This window comes from Kwoniella botswanensis, chromosome 3 (genome assembly GCF_036426115.1).
Source record: "Kwoniella botswanensis chromosome 3, complete sequence".
In the NCBI taxonomy this organism is placed as follows: domain Eukaryota; kingdom Fungi; phylum Basidiomycota; class Tremellomycetes; order Tremellales; family Cryptococcaceae; genus Kwoniella; species Kwoniella botswanensis.
The window spans coordinates 1618569-1640279 of record NC_088601.1 but is presented as its reverse complement, the minus strand read 5'-3'; the positions used below and the strand labels follow the sequence as shown (position 1 = coordinate 1640279).

At 44.1% G+C, this 21711-nt stretch overlaps 7 protein-coding genes across 7 annotated transcripts; 3 read left to right on the top strand and 4 right to left on the bottom strand.

The window, feature by feature from the left end:
- Positions 1 to 486: 486 nt before the first annotated feature.
- On the top strand, positions 487 to 8914 carry L199_008482 (uncharacterized protein; the record flags this gene model as incomplete). The annotated part of the gene is made up of 7 exons (XM_064894162.1): positions 487 to 508; positions 604 to 1607; positions 1666 to 2589; positions 2653 to 5058; positions 5120 to 5256; positions 5311 to 8281; positions 8348 to 8914. The coding sequence occupies 7 exons, from the start codon at positions 487 to 489 to the stop codon at positions 8912 to 8914; spliced, it is 8031 nt and encodes a 2676-aa protein (XP_064750234.1).
- Positions 8915 to 9134: 220 nt separating this feature from the next.
- L199_008481 (uncharacterized protein) lies at positions 9135 to 10026 on the bottom strand (the record flags this gene model as incomplete). The annotated part of the gene is made up of 5 exons (XM_064894161.1): positions 9135 to 9249; positions 9348 to 9441; positions 9524 to 9600; positions 9697 to 9794; positions 9925 to 10026. The coding sequence occupies 5 exons, from the start codon at positions 10024 to 10026 to the stop codon at positions 9135 to 9137; spliced, it is 486 nt and encodes a 161-aa protein (XP_064750233.1).
- A 1178-nt stretch (positions 10027 to 11204) lies between these two features.
- On the top strand, positions 11205 to 12101 carry L199_008480 (uncharacterized protein; the record flags this gene model as incomplete). The annotated part of the gene is made up of 3 exons (XM_064894160.1): positions 11205 to 11441; positions 11513 to 11592; positions 11654 to 12101. The coding sequence occupies 3 exons, from the start codon at positions 11205 to 11207 to the stop codon at positions 12099 to 12101; spliced, it is 765 nt and encodes a 254-aa protein (XP_064750232.1).
- Positions 12102 to 12359: 258 nt separating this feature from the next.
- L199_008479 (uncharacterized protein) lies at positions 12360 to 14048 on the bottom strand (the record flags this gene model as incomplete). The annotated part of the gene is made up of 6 exons (XM_064894159.1): positions 12360 to 12528; positions 12614 to 12898; positions 12979 to 13228; positions 13306 to 13601; positions 13670 to 13847; positions 13925 to 14048. The coding sequence occupies 6 exons, from the start codon at positions 14046 to 14048 to the stop codon at positions 12360 to 12362; spliced, it is 1302 nt and encodes a 433-aa protein (XP_064750231.1).
- A 330-nt stretch (positions 14049 to 14378) lies between these two features.
- L199_008478 (uncharacterized protein) lies at positions 14379 to 17824 on the top strand (the record flags this gene model as incomplete). The annotated part of the gene is made up of 6 exons (XM_064894158.1): positions 14379 to 14402; positions 14472 to 14694; positions 14768 to 14889; positions 14983 to 15098; positions 15154 to 15362; positions 15738 to 17824. The coding sequence occupies 6 exons, from the start codon at positions 14379 to 14381 to the stop codon at positions 17822 to 17824; spliced, it is 2781 nt and encodes a 926-aa protein (XP_064750230.1).
- A 389-nt stretch (positions 17825 to 18213) lies between these two features.
- Positions 18214 to 19861, bottom strand: L199_008477 (uncharacterized protein; the record flags this gene model as incomplete). The annotated part of the gene is made up of 8 exons (XM_064894157.1): positions 18214 to 18231; positions 18323 to 18429; positions 18563 to 18843; positions 18909 to 18981; positions 19061 to 19147; positions 19222 to 19334; positions 19438 to 19472; positions 19541 to 19861. The coding sequence occupies 8 exons, from the start codon at positions 19859 to 19861 to the stop codon at positions 18214 to 18216; spliced, it is 1035 nt and encodes a 344-aa protein (XP_064750229.1).
- A 719-nt stretch (positions 19862 to 20580) lies between these two features.
- Positions 20581 to 21329, bottom strand: L199_008476 (uncharacterized protein; the record flags this gene model as incomplete). Its single annotated transcript, XM_064894156.1, has 4 exons — positions 20581 to 20645; positions 20719 to 20790; positions 20930 to 21011; positions 21093 to 21329. The coding sequence occupies 4 exons, from the start codon at positions 21327 to 21329 to the stop codon at positions 20581 to 20583; spliced, it is 456 nt and encodes a 151-aa protein (XP_064750228.1).
- Positions 21330 to 21711: the final 382 nt, after the last annotated feature.

Here is a 21711-nt window from a genome sequence, read left to right as displayed (position 1 = left end):
GTGGTGGTTATATATACGATCGCTTGCTGTACCGCTGAGCTGTGAGGTGGCCTTACTCCACCTGCCCAGTTGATTCATCGAATTCATAGCGTCACCGTTCAACATTCCAGACTCCACGCGCATCGTCGGGGATATCGGAGACTATACACACGTGTCGTGTGGCAGCCAGTCGGCTTTGGTGTGAGTGGACATACAGGCTATCTCCACCCACACAGGACGCGACCTCAACCTCGTGCCTGTCTAGTGTTTGACCGTGACTTTATCGACAGCAACAAAGGGAGTAGTACAAAGAAAGTTGAGTTTGATTAGCTCAACATTGACGATATATCTGCAACATTCCCCCATGTCTAGTGCAAGTCGGGACCGTAGTTGACTGATCCCACCCCACCTGCTTTGGACTAGCTATCAACATCGACTGGAAAGCGCCCTAAGTGAGAGGGTCGAGAGGTACAAAGGTTGTCTGGGTAGGATCGGATGCCAAATATCATGGAGGAGATAGTCATTCCCAGTGAGTGCAAAGAACACTGCTCCGGTGCTGTCGAGTGGCATCTAAGAGGATCAGTCACTCGGACGTATGCTAAAACCCTAGATCCCTCGCAACAGACCTCGACGACGATGAAGATGACTTCCAATTACCTGTCCACAAGCCATCCTTCGGTGCAGGATCTTCCACCTCCTCCTTACCCGAGACCGACCCTTATGCACATCGTACCAACCCGTCCGCCGACGGATCTTTCCCCACCCGACTCCAAGCTACACCCACAAGACCCATCTTACCTCAGGCATCAGCAAGTTTCTCTGTAGGCGTACCGACACCTGACACCAAAGCACACGGATTTGGCCAAAATGCGGCAAGTACGAGTACGGGCTCGGACGAACGATCAAAATTGGGCAAATTCAGTAATGGATCTTCTTCCTCTTTGGTCACTCCAGGAACATCTATAAGTTCGTCAGCAGGATTTTTACAAGCTAGAAAAGGATCTTTAGCGTCTTTGAAAAATGCTTTCAAGTCTTCGTCTTCGTCTTCTTCCAACACCAATGCTATACCACCTGTACCGACATTAGATACCAAAGCCTATGGTGCACCCGGATATCCAGCTTTACGAAATCCATTTTCAAGATTCGATTCTCCCATATCACCTAAACACTCTACGTTCAAAACCCCTAACTCAAGGAGTGGTAAGACCCCTTCGACGTCCACGACTGCTTCGCCAGCTCAACATTCCATTACGCCCAGTGGAGGAGCAGTAGGGTATCATAATCCAGATGGAAGGAAGTACTCCATAGCATCATCGCATAGATCTCAAGGTGGTAGATCGATCAATTCTCAGGGATCATCCAATTTCAAAGCTGAAGATCACCCCATGCCTGCTTTACCTCCCATACCTATGCGTCAGACACCGTCAAGGATGAACAGGATGGGAAGTGATGCTAGTGTCTTTGGTTTCACATCGAGGAGGAATGGTAGTATAGGTGGTGGGATGGGTGAAGATGGTTCAGAAATGAGTTTCGGTAAAACACCAGGTGAAGAAGCTTTGAAAGTCGTTTTTAGAGGCTTTAGGGAGGTGGCGAATCAGAAAGTTAGTAGGATATGTGCAAGGCCATTGGTGAGTTGATTTTGACTTAGTAAATGCGAGATGCGGACCTAACTCGTGACTTTGCCAGAACACTCAACCATCTCTCCCTTCATCTCTCGACTCCGGCGTTGACCCAACTTTCGACTCACTTATCAACTCCTTGGCTCATTGCGGTACGCGGCATGCCAGACGGGTGGTCGACCTCCTCACCAGCTGGTGTAGGGACTACACCGGTAACATCGGTGCCTCCGAGGTTAGAGCTCATCTAGATCGATCGTTGGGTCTTCCAATGCGTGTGGAAGATGCAGCCGCCATCTTACAATCTCGAAAATCCTCTGCAGCCAAATTCATCATGAATCGATCATTGATCGAATTACTCAAGGTCATCCCGAAAGATTCTTTAGATCAAGAACTGGGAATGACATTAGAACAGAATGCTTTCAATGCGTATAGATCAGAGAAAATGGAAGAGATCATACAGTTCCCACATCGAAAAGCAGTTTCTCAACTCCAAGTTGAACTGTTAGGACAGCTGTCCAATAATAGATTCTTAACTGTTAGTGATAGGTTCATAAGGGAATTATCAAAACATGCCACGGCAAGTCAACCTACCAAAGAAGCTGAAGCGAGGATTGAACATCTGTTGAAAGGAATGAGACACCTTAAATTGCGTGTATATCCCGAAAATGAATTGGAAATGTCATCGGAGTTTATCACTTCCCTAGCGGGCTTCTTCGCCAACTCTCATGGTCAGACGTTGAAGATCGCCTATGCAGAGACCTTCACCAGCTTATTACATCCGGTGATTGAAACTGCTACGGCGGAAGTCAATCATCCATTGTGGTCTAAAGCAGTCGCTATTGTCTTAGAGAGAGCTTTGGCGATGGCTCAAAAAGCCAGGTACTGGCCTGCGGCTTTTCCATTGGTGATCACTGCGCTAGGTGTTTCACCAAGAGAGGTATTTATGCAGCAGTGGCAATCTTGTATCGATGCAATCTTAGCTAAATTCAAGGTGAGTGGATAGGTCAGCTGGGATATGAAATCGGAAGTCAGCTGATGGGTGAAAACTTTACAGGACCGCAATCTCCGTTCGATAGCTATGGGAGCTTTCATCCGAGTAATGTGGATATACCTGAATCGATGTTCCGAATCTTCCACTTCCATGCGGAAACGTCTGGATCCCCTGATAAGGACATGCTTTACTCCCAACGGATCGTTATATCCCCCTGAATCACCCTCAGATGCATTCATCGCGATACTTCATTTCATCATGACTCGTCATCTAGATTACGGAGAAGAATTCGTATCGGAGTTCCTTCGAAATGGAGCCCTTGATGGTCTGGCAGATCGATCCATGATTCTGGTACGAGCTATCAACTATACACTGCGGTCGACCGAACTAGAAAAATCAGCTACTTGGCCAACAAATCCAGATTTCACCAAATTTGACTTTGAGGGATTCGAAACTTCCGGTGAAACACTACCTTTTGACGCCGAATCGAAATCCGAGGTCCATGATCTGTTGAAACGATGTGGTCCGGCTTTCATCGATTTGCTCTTTCAATGCGACAATAACATCAAACATCTTCTACTTTCCAATGACTCCATCGCTCTGTCTGGTCACGCTTCAAGCCATTCGATGGATAATGTCACCGAGAACATCTGTGTCAAACATGGAGATGTCTATGTCACCTATTCAGCTCGATATGCCCCAACGCTTCACCTGATGTCGGCCATCCTAGAGGCATTACCCCGATGTATGCCGAATGACGTCAACTTCCCTCAAGTCGTCAACGTTCTTTGTCGAGCTACCTTCTCGGCTGACCCGAAAGTATGCCAGATAGCGGGTGATACTCTTCGTCGAATATGTCAAGATCCCGAGAAGTGTCTGATGATAGTCAATACATTCCGTGAATTCGTTTTCGAGACTAGACATGTGTTTCGAGATACCTTTATCGGGGCAAGATTACTTGAAAGTCAATTTGAGAGAATCATTTCATTATGGCTTGATCTCCTACAGATTCTCGTGGGTCATCAGAGAGTAGCTGAAGCTCAAGCAATCGACGATGAGAGTGAAAAACGATCACCTCCAATTGAACCCTCACAAATTAGCAAGATCGAAGGTTGCGCAATGTTCCTCCTTTCCTCGACTGCTTTACCCATTCGTAAATTGGCGGATCAAATCCTGGTCGCTGCGAGGAATATGGAAGGTCAACAACGTCGACCCTCAGCGGCATTCAGATATAGTAGGATCATGCCTGATAAAGCGGCTTTGACGCGTGTACTGCAGATATTCGAATTTAATGTTGAAGAGTCTGATTTGGGGTCGATCAGGGGATTACCATGGATGACATCCAGTGATCGACATCGGATAGATTTACTATGCGCTAAAGACCGAAGCAAACTTCTTCAACGTATAGCAAAGAGTGATCATCCCAAAGACGGACTGCTATGGTTATCCGTTTTGCCCTTCTTCATTGGAAAAGTGGTCGAACAACTACCTTCACCTGCAGCAGACTTACGTCAAGTGGTTTGTCAATTGGTTCTTAGATTACAGGCTCATGTGGCGATGGTAGCTGGATCAGGAATAAGTAGAGGTACACCGTCCAGAGGAGGAGTCACTGCTCGAACTTCGTCCGATATGGCTATACTGGCAGATCATTGGAGAGCCTACTTATCGATATTATGCGTTACCATGTCTTCTCAAGGTCCTGCACCTCCCACCCCACCTGTACAAAGGACGAAAGATGTCGTTATACTCAATCAGGAAATGATCAATACTCCCGGGCTATTCTCATACCTCACTTCCCTACTTGGATGGGAAGATCCAAGATTCAAGGATGCTGCTGTGTACGCTATGGGATCCATCAACCAGGATTTATTAAGACCATTATCAGAAATACTATTATCGGTCGTAAGAAGATTAGCAGATGGAAGTAAAGTTGGTGGAACGCCCCGAACTGATGGAGGAGGAGGTACCATTTCGACATCGAGGAGAACACCATTAACGGCACATGGACCAATATGGACGAGTGTGGCTCATGTCTTCAGACTAATCTCGCCTCTATTGTTAGATGCCAAGTCATCATCGCACTTGACGAATCTATCATCAATGATTGGATTTGTTAAAGTAACTTATACCTTGTTATCCGATCGATCGGTCAAAGAAGATTTCGAACTACAATCCCTACGTCGATCATTTTGCATAACGGTTGAGAACCTCACCAACTCTTTAGGAAAATTAGATTCTTCAGATAGGTTCTTAGGAGAAGAGATGAGAGGATCGATCTTCAGATTATGTTTCGAGTGGTGTCATGTTGGTCGTAGACCCGATGTTGCCAAAGCTAGAGAATCGCAGACTCTCCAAGCTGCTGCTGAAGGATATAGAGGCGATAGAGATAGAGCGCAGTATCTGGATGATTTACAGGCGAAAACGAAACTGTTGAGCGCTGCTGCCGCTGAGGCGATGGCTGGGTTATGTGTGAGTGTGACTGTTTGTTCGGAGGCGTTTGGCTGACTTTGCAACTTGCTTATGTTTGTAGCAAGGCAAACTCATTTCTACTAACGAAGCTACCCCAGCTCAACAGGCTTCCGATCATATGGTCGAACCGTTGACCGTCTTGCGATGGATTAGAGGGATGTTCTCGTCCTCCTCGGTATCACACCACGAGACTGGAAGGTTAGCTCAATGACTCATCTTATTGGTCGGTTCGCTGACTTTTCCCTCGCACAGACGCGCTCTATTTGCTTTGATCAAGTATAACTGGGCTTGCGACAGGCTACTCGATGAGGTTCTGCACCAATCCTTTGGCGAAGGCGAACAATTCTCTCTCGAATCGTCCTTCTTCGGGGTGGTTGCCGATGTACTTTCGGAAGGTTACCATACATTACCTATCGAACAGGTAGCTTGTTTGGCCTTGTCCAAACTCGGTCATCCCGTTTCGGCTATTCGACAACGGGCTTTTCAGCTTACCGAGTCGTTGTATATTGACCCTTCCAGTAAACTTCTGTCAACCGCTTTATTCCCTGCTATAGGCAGTTCCTCCGCGAATATCTACCGAAATGCTCAGAAAGAAATGTCTGTCCAACTCGCTTCTATATATGCCGATCACGCTTTCCAATTCTTAGCGGAATGTACCACCCGACTCAGTCAGCTTGAAGCTCCCCGTCGGCAAGCTACGTTATCAATCCTTCAGCCCTGGGTCAAATATCTGGATCTAGCTTCAGATACATCTGAACTGTCACCTGAAGATGCTGCGGCAGAACATCAAGCATTGCAGAACTTGGTGTACTTGGCAGTACGATTCGGTGATGATCACCTGGAAGATGTAAAATCGATATTCGTCTCTTTTGCAGACGCCGGATATACTCATCAACAATCACCTCCACAAGTTCAACAAACACATAATACCAATACCACTGCCCTGATGAAGTTCCTTTTCGAGCAAGGTGGGAAGAGGAAATCGCCCGAGTTTGTCAATCACGCTCAGCGAATTATGGCTTGTCTAGCGCAGTCGAAAGCTGGAGATGCAATTTTCGAAGAGATCTGTAATTTTGTCGAACCTAACGCTATGGCTGCGCTGCCTGAGGCCGATATACCACCAAGCCCTATGACTTCTCTGGTCAACCTCGATTCACTCATGAATGCGCCGTCTTCAAGATCACAAACATTCTCAACTGGTCAATTGGCTTTACTCTTCGCGGGGGAATTGCTACCTCATCGACTGGATGATATTTCGACGGGCAAGAGATTACCGTCTTTACTCCACGCCGCTCTTATACATACCGATCACAATTCCTCGGCTCTGCGCGATCAAGCTCAATCGGTCTTATTCCAAACCCTTCGAGCTTGGGTTTGCGATCTATCGAATGTTCCTACTGGTGACGCTGCAAGTATATGGTCATCAACAGAGACTAAAGCTACATCACTTGCTCGTACGGCTTCGACAGCATTCTGGAAAGCGGATGATAACGGAACGTCGGAATCTGCGTTTTTAGCTCCACCTAAGATGACGAGCTTGATTATGAAGATTTTAGGTATATTGTTACCTCTCCAGCCAAGGATCAGACAACAATGGGGAGAACTAGCATTATCATGGGCTACATCTTGTCCTATTCGTCATCTGGCTTGTCGATCTTTCCAAGTGTTCCGAATATTATCACCTCGAGTCAATCCTAGGATGGTATCCGATACCCTCGCCAGACTGAGCAGTACAATCGCCTCGTCTTCACCGGAAATTCAAGCTTTCAATCAAGAAGTTCTGCGAACATTCGCAGCGATGGTTCAGAACTTGTCGATGTCAGAGGCCTACTCGTACCCTCAGATATTCTGGTGTAGTGTCGCTTGTCTGACAACGCCATTCGAAAATGAATTTACGGAAGTCATTGAATTGCTCTCTCACGTATTGGACAAGACCAACTTATCTGATCCATCTGTAGTGGGACATTTAGTATCTTTCAGGCCCCCAGATTGGGTTGGACCCCCGCCATATCTACAATCTCTCTTAATGGTCGGACTGAGATCTTCAAAAACTGCTTTCTTGACGTTCGATCTCATCCGACGTCTCACTTCGGCTTCTCAAGATGAACTTATTGATCCGCCGAATGACAGATTACTACATGGATTCATAGCGGCTTTACCATGGATGTTACATTCTCTCGACGTCGGTGAACCGAATGAAGAATTGGCTTCGATGGCTCTGGACCTAGCTTCCATAGCTGATGCTCATGGAAATGCTTCTTTCTCTAGATTATTGACGTCTTTCGCCAGAGTTAGGTTCAGAGCGAAAAATGATTTCATCAGACAAGCTTCGTCCCTCTTAAGAGATTTCATGCCTACCCATGCGCTGGATATCGTCACTCTCTTACTTGGTTTCATACTCAATACGAACGATTGGATGAGGGAGAAATCAATGTCAACCTTGAAGTTGATCTTACAACATCCTGAAGCTAGAGTACCGATCCAACAAAATGGAAATGAACTGCTCGTACCTCTCTTACGACTAGTTTCAACAAAGCATTCTTCACAGGCTTTAGATGTTTTGGATATACCCTTACCGCCTTCTTCGATGGACCCCTCAACAAGTGGGATGTTATCCCCCAATTCCTTCTCTAAGGAAGGTGGAGGTGAGATCTTCGGGTCTATCAATGATGAGACTGGATGGTCCATTGCCAAATCCAAAGAATTCTCAGCATTGACGAAAGAGAATGTCCATGCGGTATTTAACACCTGCGCGATTGAGACTAGAGCCGCATCTGCTCATTTCTCCGTAGTTCAATTTACAGATTTGGGTATGGGTCTCAAGAACGGATTTGGCGGATTTGGAGGATTGGGAAATCATTCGCAAATATCTTTCGATCTTCCTTCACCTCCACTTTCGAGCTTGGCAAATGCGAGTAATATTTCCCATGGACATGGACAAAGGGATCTGTATGGAGGGAATAAGAATATAGATAATCAGTCGATAGGCGATTTGGTAGGAGCTTTACATTCCCTTGGCCAATTTTTCGACGATGGATTGGAGATCGAGGAGGATGGTTCGCCAAGTACGATGGATAATCAACATCATCAATTTATCAGTAGAGGTATTGGGCAAAGTCAGAGTAGGAGAGGCAGTGATGCGAAGCCTGCTCCTCCTTATGCAGGTGGACATGGAAAGACGGGAAGTGATGTTAGTGAAAGAAGACTAAGAGCTATTATGGCAGTGAGTTATCTCCTTCTTTAGGTGCTTGAATTTACATAGACATGAGAAGCTGACTTTGGAATATAGCGCGGTCATCAAGCTTCCATTTCTTCCCCTATATACGAATCTTCCCCTTCCCACTCCACCATCAACGGTTCGAACCCTACTTCTGGGAATACAATACCTAATTACAATCGATCTTTTATCCATCGTTCCAACATGTCTATATCCATGACTTCCGACTCATCCATCACATCGTCGCAAGATCAAGATAGGGAAGATAATATCACTCAGCGGTTGAATTTCAGTCAGGGACAAGGACAACATATGAGGAATGATTCGTCCGGTACAGGTAGACATTCAAGGAATAATTCGAATCTCAACGTATTCCTCAATTCGCGACGGGGACATGGACATGGACAGATGGAAAGTGTATCGTCGGTCAGTGATATAGGGGATAATCAAGCTTTTGCCTTGGATGAACAACAAAATGGACAGAATGCGAATCAATCGATGACTTCGATTAACTCATTTATGAATAGACAAGGTATTTGGGAAGGATCAAATGATAACAGTACGAATGGGGTGAATGATTTGAACGAAGGTAGGAGTGAACAGAGTACACCTATCTTGACGAAGCGTAGTATAAGGTGATAATCACGATGTATGAAAGGACGATCCAAAATAATAGTTGTTTTAGGTAGATGGTAGATGTTAGACGAACGTAGATAGGGACATTGTATAGATGAAAGATATAGTATAATCATGTATGTAGCGTATAATCACCATGGATATGTAGGTTATAAGGTATTTGCATATCGTGGTATAATTATAAATACATCTAGTTTGGGGATTGATAGTATCTCATATGATACTAAGACAGATCCATACCTTCATCATCACCTTCTACGGGGAAACCTCTCTGTCTCAAAGTCTCATCTACAGCTGCTCGAACGTCTATATCATCTTCTCTTATATAATTGTCGTTTCTGCGACACCAACCAAAAAAAGACGAGATTAGTATGTTGAATTGGACTATAGAGCATATGACAAGACGATGTTTGTTTCGAGTCAGGTTAAGACTCACCTCAAACTGGTTTTATACGATTTATCGATCGTATTGAATAAATCACGTAGATTTGATAATGCCTTTCTCAAACAATTTACCGCTGATAAACCGTCTAAATGAAGAACAAAGATACACGAGGTCAGTTATTATTTTACGCACATCACAGAAGAACGGTACAGGAGAATAAAACTCACCATACATCTGTATACGTAAATGGATCTTGGGTTCTGAAGGATGAGGAGCAGTGTATCCGCAAAATTCTACATCAGGGCTATACGAGAATAAAGAAGATAAAGTGAGCTCAATCATCTTCCGCCATCAATAGGATATAGATGGCTGCATGATGGAGTATTGGAGAGATACTCACTCTTTCATTATTATCCACCTCAGAGCATTACCCAACGTATGATCCTCCTGCCAAAGACAGAATGTACAGGCTGAATAATCAGGTTCGTGTCCTGGTAACTATATGGTTTCCAATTTATAAATCATCAATCTCTCATCCCTCGTTTTACGACATGTAGGAAAGGGAAAAAAAAAATCCAGAAACCCATAGGTGTTGGAACTTGAGAAATTCCAAGATAATTTGACTCACTATCGATACCTTCTCATGGATCATAGACGTCGAGACGGACTGTAAGAGCGTACCGGCATTATCTAATTTGGAAGTTGATTGTTGGGGAGCTTCGTCGGCCATAATGAAGGAGTTCCTGCCTACGGTTTTCTAATGATATCTTTGATGAGTGGGCGGGTCCGGCTTTTCGTTGTGCTGGTCTGTCTAATGTCTTCCGCTATGCTTGAAATCAAGGTATAAATTGGAACTCTCGAATGCACTCGTTCATACATTTTCAGAAAGAGAGAGCGAAGATCAACAAATAATTTTGACCAGTTATCTAATCCTCCCTTTTATCAGAAGCGGAAAGACGGACATCGGTTTAATCTCCTTTCTCGAATCCTGGTACCTTGACGCGTGAGAGCATCACCCAAAAGTTTATGTCTTTTTCCCGTCCTCGATGCTTTCCAAGACAATACGATACACAGCTGCTCAGATACCCCGCGAGTCAGCCTTGCAAGTCACCTTGTTGTGCTCCCGCCTTAATCCACTGATTCCGAAGTGGGGTACGTACGATCGCATCCGTATTGTTTGTTCAGGGCTTCGATCCCGTATTTCTGGTTATGTCCGAACGACTCTGGCAAGAACAAAAGGATGTTCGCGGATGATTAAATTCGTCATGCGTATCGTTGTTGGAGATCTGCGCAAGAACCCTCACTCACATATCATCAAGACAATAGGAACCGAAAACACTGAACAATAGAGATGCTGACATGATACTGACACGACGATATCCAACAGAAGGTTGAAAAGTCAGTTATGATTGAGCGTTGAAGCCTCATGTCAATCACTACTCACTCAGGACAATCAAGATACGATGAGAGATGATACAAGATGATCTGTGCATCTTTCGCTCCAACGAGACCTTGTCATTGTTCAGATCAGTCAGAGATGCTGTCAGTCGGAAGCATGTTTGAAGTACAACATTAGACGATTGATTTCTTTCGACAAGGGGTAACGAGCAACATGGGACGAGATGGAATGCGGTTCAATGAATATTAATCGAAATCAAGTTGAATAAGATTAGTGATTAATCAGTGAATGAAGTGTGGCTTCTTCGCTTTTGTCTTCATCTTTTGGAATACCAAGTGATTGTTCAATGCTGTGTATATATACTCGCGCATCTTCAAAGAAGTGAATACGATTCTTCATCGCCTCGAGTCTCATCATAGACGATACAATCCAACGAAATAAGGTTGACGATCCAGCTTCCTACCATTCAACAGTCATTACGCTCGATCATATACCTCCGACAACTTACGATGTACCGTCACGCAACCGAAACGCCTCTCACTCCTCCCACATCATACCGATCTTCCCCCACGCCGTCAGTTGGATCTACCACCTCGAGGTCATCAAGACCATCGTTCTGCTATCAACGATATTCGCCTTATCCTAGGATGAAGATGGAACACGAGGAAGATAGTGAGACGGAAGTGTTGAGGGATATAAGGGACGTGAGACTGGAGGAGTACAGGAGGAAATTACAAAAAGCTAGAGTGAGTCAATGCTCAGCGTGATAGGTAGTGTATGACAGATCTGACGTGTTTGGGTGAATGGTCTGGCGCAGTCGACGAGCCCTAACGATGAGCTACCTACCGCAAGACCCAAGCTGTCCACCGCCTCTTCCACGTCCGAGAGGAGAAATCAGTGAGTGCCATTCATCTTCATTATCGCTGTTTGCGTTGCGAATCATCTTGCTGATATGTAGAAGACGAGACATGACTCATCGAAGAGCTTGTTCAATGTCCACCATCTCCTACGGCTATTTCCTGTTCCCATATCAGAATCAAAGAACCACCCAAACTCCACTTCTCCGATCTTCTACCTCAAGACCAAACCCAGCTCCATTTTCGTATCGTCAATACCTTCCAAGAAGAGCACAAACTTCATCTCCTCCCCCAGCTAGGCCACATCCCAGGCCCTCCATCGCTTCACCTCCTTCAAGGGGTTCAACTCCAACCCCAAATATCAACAGGTCTAATCCATCCACTCGGAAACTCATCCTGGTCAATTCGGTCGTAGCTAATCACCTAAAACACGGTGGAATGGTAAATCTCCGTTCGGTTGACGGTCAAAAATCTTTCAAAGTGTATTTACCCCATACAATGGGTGGTGTGGAGATGATTAGAAGTCTAGCTACTTCAAGTACTTGTTAGGATCATTTCTTATTTCTGATGAACATCGATTATTTGTAAATATAGTTGTAAATTTAAGTATACCCCTAGTCAGTATGTGGATCTCTTTCATCGTAACGAAAGTCATAGTCCTGTCGATCGTATACAATACATGGGGTATATGGATCAAGAAATGATATCATAAGACTTAAGATCATCTTACGTTGCGTCCCACATCGTATATGTATATAATCCGTTGATAGAATCATATCGAGATAAACATATACCTCTATTCCCTTATTATCGCTTAGCAGGACCTCGCCTTTTGATCTTTGGGAAAACTACAGGAGCTTTTAGAACAGCTTTCTTATTCTTGCTCGCTTCGGCTAATGATATACCTTGTTTCTCCCTTTCGGCTGGCGTGGCAATGTTGACTGCACATCCCAAATTCTTAAACATGTTTTCGACCCTGTTGAAACCCGACTCATCAGTTGGACGTTACCATCCTGCAGACAATGGATTGGTAACTTATGAAGATTGAGAGGTTGACTCACGTAGCATCTTTTAACTTCAAATCCCTAGCCACCTTACCAATCTCAACGCTGAACCCATCTAACGTAAGGTACATGACGCATATCCAAGCTAATAACTTGGTTTTCATCTTCTCAGTCACGACTCGCTTCTTACCCTGCAGTTCTGAGAACCTCTTGATCACTCCGTCAAGCAATTGTTGAGGTACATTAGGAAATTTAGTTTGGATTTGGCCAGGAGGGATTTTAGAGATTACCGAGGGGTTATCGTAGAGTGATAAGAGGGTTGCAAGGTATAATACGTATTTCCTAGATCAGTTGAATATAGATTAGTAAAGATTTCAATACTGTTGTGAATCTGGGAGATCACATGAGGTGAGAGAACGCACATCTGCTCCTTTCTAGCTGTCTTGTCCTCCAGGTTCCTGATATACCTGATCCTACCTTGTAACCAGAAGGATTTTTTATGGGGAGGTAATAATTTCTGACGACTATCTTCATCTTCTGCATGGACCAACTGGGAGACATTGATAGATTGCCATTCGGAAGGAGAGATAAGTGAATCTCGAGGGTATACCTCGGAAGGATCCGAAGTGGTCAGGTCGGGTGTGGGAATGAGCTCAGAAGCTTGGACTGGACCTGAGAGGCGATATCCATCAGCTCAGCATCATATACATCCGCTGGAACAGACGTAGGGTGAAAGAAGATCAACCTACCATCATCGACCAGCATCTCTGGTATACTACCCATCAAATGACCCTTGACACCCTCCATGGCCGATACGTCCACCTTGTTCCTCTCCTCTGCTCGGATTTGAGTCTTGGCCTTTCTCGTACCAAAAGTTTCACCCAAATCATTTCGCTGAGCTTTCCAGTGCGCTCTCGCATCGCTCGCAGAAGGTAGAGTGACAGATGAACGAAGTCTCTTTACACCGTGAGTGAGGAGGTATAGAGGGGTCGAAGGGTTGATGTGGACTGTACCGGTTGATGGATCGTATAATGCTGGAAGATATCTAGAACACACGAGAATCAGTATTGAGGGGCGTTAGATCAAGCAAGTTCGAAGAAACATTGTACTCACTGACAATCCGCACCTTCAGTGTTCAGATTGTGATCCCTATTCGTACTGAAGAATTCTACATCTTCTGTCTCTCCGGCAATGATGGTGTGTTGTTTCGTCAAATCAGAGGATGATCCAACATCTCGAGTATATATGGTAAATGGGGTGTTTTTAGATGGTCTGATCGAAGGGAAGTTGACTATATGTACGAAGATACTAGGTGGTCAGTAATGACGGATTCATCATCGCTTCACTTGACAATGATGAGGTACATACCAAATGCTGGTCCAGCAGATGTAGAACCCTCTTCTACAATCACCTGAACATCCGAGCCACCCAGATTGGCAGCATCTGATTTACGTTTCTGAGATTTCTTTGAGGATTGTGAAGCTGATGCCATGGTGAGCTTGGGATTTGTGAGTATGACGTTTCGTTGTTGTGAAGTACTGACGATAACAACACATGTACAAAAATGTAACCAAGCTCTCAACGACCGGGAGAGAGCTGCTCTTTCAACTTTTGCTTTCGCTGCCAAATCACGTGACATTACCTGCACGTGGCCATGCTCACATCTCAGGCACGTAAACAAAGCTCATCGATCAATGTTGTGTTGTTTTGTTCAACTTACTCACATTCATACTTTATTCTTGGTAGGGCCCGACGAGTACGACAATATCGTGAGATACTTCTTGGTACAAGACAGCTTCTTGGAGAAGATCAGGTCGGAAAGATGGGTGTGCCAGGTCTATGGGACGTGAGTGATCTCGTCGATCCATCAAGCAGAAAAGCACTGGACTGTTTACATCTCATGAAATGTTATTAGCTACTTCGACCTGCAGCGGCTCGTACATCCCTATCATCACTCTCAAAAGAAGCGTTTCAGGCGAATAGGAATGGATTGAGAGCTTTGACAATCGGTATAGACGCTTCGATATGGATATTTCACGCTCAAGTAACGCATCATGGTGAAAATCCTTTTCTGAGGACGATCTTTTTCAGAATTACGGCGTTATTACAACATCCTGTCTTGCCTGTATTTGTTTTTGGTGAGTCGAATACTCAAGACCTTCTCCCTCTTGCTTTAAAAGATATGCTGACTTCTTATTCACATTGATATAGATGGACCAAATAAGCCTGGACAGAAGAGAAACCAAAATGTAGCTGGACAATTCGGTACAGCCGATCATAGGAGTAGACAGTTTAAAGCTTTGTTGGACGTGTGTGGGTTGGAATGGTGGAATGTGAGTTGTGAATCGGCTTCCCAACTTCAAGATGATTGTGTTGCAAAGCCTGTTATTCTTTTTCGTTGAGCTGATCTCAAGTATGCTCTCTAGGCTCCGGGAGAAGCAGAAGCAGAGTTAGCAGTGATGAACCGCCAAGGGAAGATTGACGCTGTCTTATCGGATGATGTAGACGCTCTGTTATTCGGTGCGACCTGCTTGCTGAGAAAGTGAGCTAACATGTCCGACCCAACTACGAAGCGATCAGCTGACTCATAACCTCAGTAATTCACCGACGTTGTCCGGTGCTCAAGCCAATATCGCAAGAGGTGATATGCGGAACTACGAAGTTTATAGGTCATCGGCAATCAAGGATTTGTGGACCAAGAAAGAAGGTACCAATCTTAAAACGGAAGAAGATTGTAGGATGGCTATGGTTTTGATTGCTCTGTTAGGTGGAGGAGATTATACGCCTGAGGGATTACCTAGTATAGGTGAGTTTTGATCAAGACCTCAGAAATCCTATACTTCCCCTCCTCGTCACCTCTCGCTGGCCTTCACCCCTTTTCTTCTCCCTCTCTCCTCTCCTTCTCCCTCCTCCTCATCTCCCTCTCTCATCTCCCTCCCTCATCCGCTTCCCATCTCTCTCGCCCCCCTCTATCATCCCTCTTCCCCTCTCTTTCCAGTTCTTCTGTACTCCCGCGGCTCTGCTCCTTCGGACTTTTCGGAAGATGGTGTATTCGAGCACCTGTTATGATTACGCGATAATCGTCAGTCTTCGTACGGACTATGCCACTGCAAATCGAGTCGGCATTCCCTCTCCTGCAATATACGTGGCAGACCATGCTGATCTAGCTGTATCCCAATAGGGCCGACGATCTCGTTTGGTCTTGCGAATGCAGGCCTTTCCGACTTCCTGAAAAAGTACACTTCGGATCGAGCGACTTTTGATTCTCGTCTGTCTTCGACTCACTCTCAAATTGTAGAAGAACTCCGTACCAACGCTCAGAAGCAAATCGGCAGAAAATACCCTGATCGAGCCAACAAGCTATCTGTGCTATCACCTTCGTCCGTCTTCCCTTCATTTACCCTCGACGCATATCTTAATCCATGCACCAGTCCGCTGAACGATCTATCTCAAGGTTGGCCTGGATTCGGTGAAGGTGAATCCAGTAGGACAAGGGGTAAAGCTAGGAACGAAGGTAGAGGTGATATGGAAGGTATGGCAATCGCTTGTGAGAAGTACTTTGAATGGGGTACCAAAGAAATCGTCGCTAAAAAGTTTGCTGGGGAAGCAGTCGGAGTTTTCGGAGCAGAATTGATGGACGAAGCTAGACAAAGAGTTAGATCGAGACAACCTGCCAATCCAAATCCAATACCACTGATTCATCAGTCGGTTGGTACTTCCAAAGCAGCTTCTGCATCTATGATCACCTCCTTCTTTAGTCAATCGATGCCTTCATCGTCACCTATCATTTCCAAATCAACCCGATTATCTCATCCTGTACGACATGAGGACCGTGACGACTCTGGTCAACCTCCAGAACACGTCATCAAGATACATTCGACAAGGCTAGATCCGACCAATGGCGAGATGACCGAATATCGAATCTCCTTCCAGCGGAGTCAATATACACGAAGATGTCAAGAGTCGATGCAGGGAATTAGGGTGGATCCAGATGATTTGTCAGATAATACTCGACAGAATATCGGTCTTAGGGAGAAGGAAAGGGAAAGAAGCGAATCGTTGGATAGTGAGATACTCAGTGGTACTCCAGGACCAAATGAGTCGAAAGATGAAATTCGAGTTTGGCTAGCGGAATATCTAGTTAAGGAAGCTTGGCCAGAATTGGTTAAGCAATGGGAAGATGAACAATTAGCCAAAGCCAATGCTAAGAAGTCGAAATCGCCTAAGAAGAAGAAAACTTTGACGAAGGCGCCTCCGAAGAAAGGCAAAGGTACAGGAGTAGAGAAGATGAATGTAGGAGTATTTGATGCGTTCTACGCTGCCGCGTCTAACACACAACGACCTCGAGATGTGATCTCTTCGGAATCAGAAGAAGAAGAAACTATCGAGAACCTGCCACCTAGATCCCGATCACTATCAACTTCGTCACCTAGACGATCACCCTCTATGCCCAATCTGGCTGGAGTTGCTGGGAAGAAGACCAAAGCTCGACTTTGTCCCACATCAAGTCTGACTAGTATTCTGGATTCATCACCTTCGAGAGGTACCTCACCGACTCCCAAAGCCAAGACTAAAACGAGTAGTCGACCGAAAGCAAAAACCAAAAGGACCACATCCCCTGAACCTGAACAACAAGCCGGATCGGTATCTCCCAAAAGACCTTCTTCACCTAAACGATGGCAGTTTGGAGCGAAAAGGATATTCTCAAAATCGAAATCTTCCCCTTCAGCATTTTCCATCGGCAAGAAAGATAAACCGATTGATCTTTGCTCTTCTTCCGAAAGCGATACGCCAGTCAAATCACGAAGGACCAACAAGATTACGAATATAGCATCATTGTCTAGTCCGCCTCCTGATGTGTATGGAGATTCGAGTACGGCAATCTCACCCAGCAAAGTAAGGAAGAAGAACCAACAGGAAATTGTGGAGATCTTACCAGGCAATTCACCTGTACTCTTACCTATTTTAGGCGAATCCAGTCAGAATAATGATAATGACAAAACAAAGAAGACTAAACGAAGGAACAGTGCCAGTAAGAGTAAAAACCAGATAGGGGCCGTGAGCAACAAAATCGAATCAAAAAATCAACAATCTTCCATACTGGATTTTTCCTTAGACACTATTACCTTGTTCCCATCGAATTCTGAGATTTTAAAACCAAAAAGCAAAAACGGAGAAAAAAAGAGAACACCTTCGCCAAAAAAACATAAGAAGAAGTATGTGGTTGTTAGTGAGACAAGCGATGAAGAGGTCATTGATTGTACCTAGTGAGGGTTATAATCTTCAAAGTTGTTGTTGTTGTAAACTTAAAGTACATGATGGTTACGATTGTTTGATCTTTGACGCAAATAAGGTGATATTTCTCTTGCCTTTTTGATGATAATTTTGGTAGATTACATGTTTGTTGTATAATCTTGTTACATACATATATGACACGAAATTTGGGTATATATATAAGAAAATAAATTATGCACTAAAGTAATATGTCAGGATCCGTCCCATGATGGACTGTCCGATATCAACTGCGATTTCGATATATGAGTGTTTTACATTGTGCTGCACAGAGATAGATCAAAAAGTTGTCAAGAAGGCGAGATGAAATGAAATATAAATCATAGCATTGATAGTTGAAGTACAAGATGATGTTGTACCTGTGATTACGATAATGTGAATTTCTACGTAACCAAATCAAATCAATCATCAAAGTCGGCATATGTTTCTACTCTTTCATGGTGTTAGAAATAGGGTACTGTAAATCGAACTCACAGAATTCTCATCATCCGAATCACAAGTCCATAATTGCATTGGGCGTAAATTCAAGAAATTGGTCATTGATACGGGACCTGCTCCACCAAGGATGTTAAGACATTGATCTGGCAAACCAGAATAAAAACTCAGTAATTTCTCCCTTTGTAGTCCATCTCAATTTGGCAAGAACAAGAAAAGCCAATGAGAGATTGGAGATACACGTTGTTTTAATGAGGCGTATCAGCTCCGGTCACTTACTAGAATCTCCATTAGCGACTTTGAGGCTCTCTCCATCCCAGATCCAATCTTGTCCTTCCTTCCTATCAACACATTCCTGTAAAGTAAGGCCCATAGCATATATATAGCTCCACTCCGTATCATTACTTCCCATCTTCAAACCAGTTTCAAGACATAAATCTTGGGCTGAAAGCTTGACGTGACCTTTTTGATTCACGGGTGGAAGGGACCAAGTGAACAGGGACTCGGAAGTTGATACGTCGAGATAAGAAGTTCCATCGCCTTTACCTGAGCAGTATGTCCTAGGTTGTCGAACCAAGCTAGGTGTTAGTACTTTGATAGGTCTGGTGGAGGATTGGATACTTACATCGCTATTCCACTTCCCACAAAAGCTTGTGCGTTGGATATGGCAGAAAGACAGATATCGTTTCTACTCTTGGCTGATAATAGTAAGTTAAGCGAATTAGTTCAGTGTCTTCTCGTTATAGTGCAAACGAGATATATGCCGAAAACACTTACGATGGAAATATCCATTCCGATTCGAATCAGGTTGTTTAGCAATATCATCGAAATATTGAGGTTGAGAGGTAATTCGCAATATCCATACTATATATCATCATATCGAATTCAGCTTTCGAACCATGTCAATGGAGATTGATAGTTGTGTTTGATTAACTCACCTTGATCAACGTTTTTGGGATTGCACGCAGCTATCTTGGGTTTTCCTGGACTGTGTTGAAGACAGACTGAACCGTTTGATGAAGATATACGATTATCGGATGACCATTTCCAGCTATAACATAAATGCATTATCACCGAACGTCAAGTGAGCTTCGATCATCTTGGTCTTGTCAATCTGCTGCAATGTAGATCAAAAGGGCTTTGGAGATGCTTACAGATGACTTGTCGTTTGATTTGCAGGTGCATTGACCTATGTATTGATCCCATGTTACCTCATCAGCACTCCCCACATACAACCAGTATATCTGTATAGCTCACAATTACTGCATCACCCTCACCTGTCTGAGAATCCCAGACCAATCCGACAGTATCCAACCCTAACAGTCCTTCTCCATTGGGTACATGCCACGTCTCCGCTCCTTCGCAATCCGTCAATACGAGCTCGCTACCTACTATAGGGACAGTATCGTTGGTTGATATACATAAGCCATCTCGGATGGAAGATATGTATAGACCTGTAGATTTTTCAGTTTCTTGATCTTGTTCTTGCACTTGACTTTGCCTTCTGGAAGGATACGCGTAGGTAGGAGTGGAGAAGAGAGGAAGGACGATAAGGAGGGAATGGATTTGGAGGAGCATTGTAAGCTCTAAATGTGAGATGTAGCAATGATAATGAGTGTAGAAGTTGATTTGGATTGGAAATTATAGGAACGTTCATCACTTAAGGCAAGGAATTAAGAAGAAGAAGAGGTCAGATGGAGTCAGTATATGTAAGTATATGTAAGTATTGGGTTTGCATCTCATAGTAATCGTACAACACTACCCCTTCCGACATCGAGTGAATGGCTGGTTGATCTTCCGCTTTGATGTTTGATGTGAACAAAAGGATAACATTTCGGTATAATTAGTAACTGTAACAAAACGAATCAAAGTTATCGTTATTATACAACCAAAGGACCTCCTTTCAACATAATGTTCCTTTGTTCATCTCCTTGATACGAACTCCGACTTGTGCCACATTTCATCTTCGAATCTTATTGTTCCTTCGAACAAAGGAGCGATGCGACGAACTTCATCAAGTGATCCTTTTGTTGGTGGATCAAATGATGCTTGGCAAGGTGGTAGGATAACAATCAAACATGCATACATCTGATAAGTAGGAGTGAGTGACATTAGCATTATTTCGTAGAGACCTTTGATGGTATTTCGGATCTCGCCGATCGATCATTTGTTGGATGTGCCAGTCAGTATACTGGACTCTTCGTACAAGCATGTGATGGTGAGCGAGGAGCATATGACATCGAAAGGAACAAGAGAGCAGATAATCGAATATACCGATATGCATAATATATCTCTTCTCATAAAAGCTTAGAGGTAGAATTGAACTTCAATCCTGCTTTGACGAACGTAGCTAAGAAACAAACTGTAATCGATCTCGTCAGCTTATATACCAGTGAAGATCTAAGGTCTATGTGAGATGGTTACTTTGTGCTCACAGTTACTAGCCCAATAAGCGATCGTCCTGATGATGCTTCTCTTCTGAGTGGAGATGTTGATATATGAGTAGACTACGGATGATAAAGATTTCATGAGTAAGTATTCCATCAAATTCAACGATTCAAGTCCGGAAAAAGAAAATTCCATAGAAAGTGAACGAGTAGTGATATGGTCGTTGACACTCTCATATGTAATGAAGCGTTGACTCACTGTAGACACATCTTAACACAAAATAAGTGATCGACATAGTATTCATCCAACTAGTCGATAATCCTACTTGATTTCCTGCCAGCTGTCGAGACCGTTTACTCGATTAGCTTGCTTCTTTCACTCGTATGATTTACACTCGTATATAAGGTATACGAATACTTACCACAGCTGTAATCCATACACTTTCGTTCTCGAAACAATTCTCATGTGCTGCTTGTCTCCTCTTGATCTTCTCCAATACCTCCTTCTTCAGCTTCCCAGAAGCTTCCATCTCCTTGATCACATCTCGCGGATTGACGTTGTTGGGAAAGCCCAGTCGTCGAGAGGCGAAACGGATTGAGGTGGCTAGTGTTTGGAGATGGACGAGGGGGATCAGGTAGTAGGAATAATTTGTGGACATGGCGGATTACGTGAGGGTGTGTTATTCTCTCTGAGGTAGTGAGGAGTTTTGGTGATCAAGAGAGACTGCGGTGATTTATATAAGTGCTGGGGTTCTTTGACATACAGCTCCGTGCAGTTGATGTTGTTCACTTCAACTTCACTGCTCTACGACCCAAACTGGTGTGTTTTGACGATCTTTTGGACTTGTTTTTGGTTCCGGATATTTCGGAGTGATAACTTCCGGCACGGCTCTTGTTCCTGTCGTGTTTGGTGGTACGTGCGTCATCGGTCCTCTCGAGTGAAATGAGATGAGACGATCTTATGAGTTTTATAATCTGATCAACATATACAAGTGCACATCATCTGTGTGTATCATGTCTCTTCTCAATCTGATCTCTTCT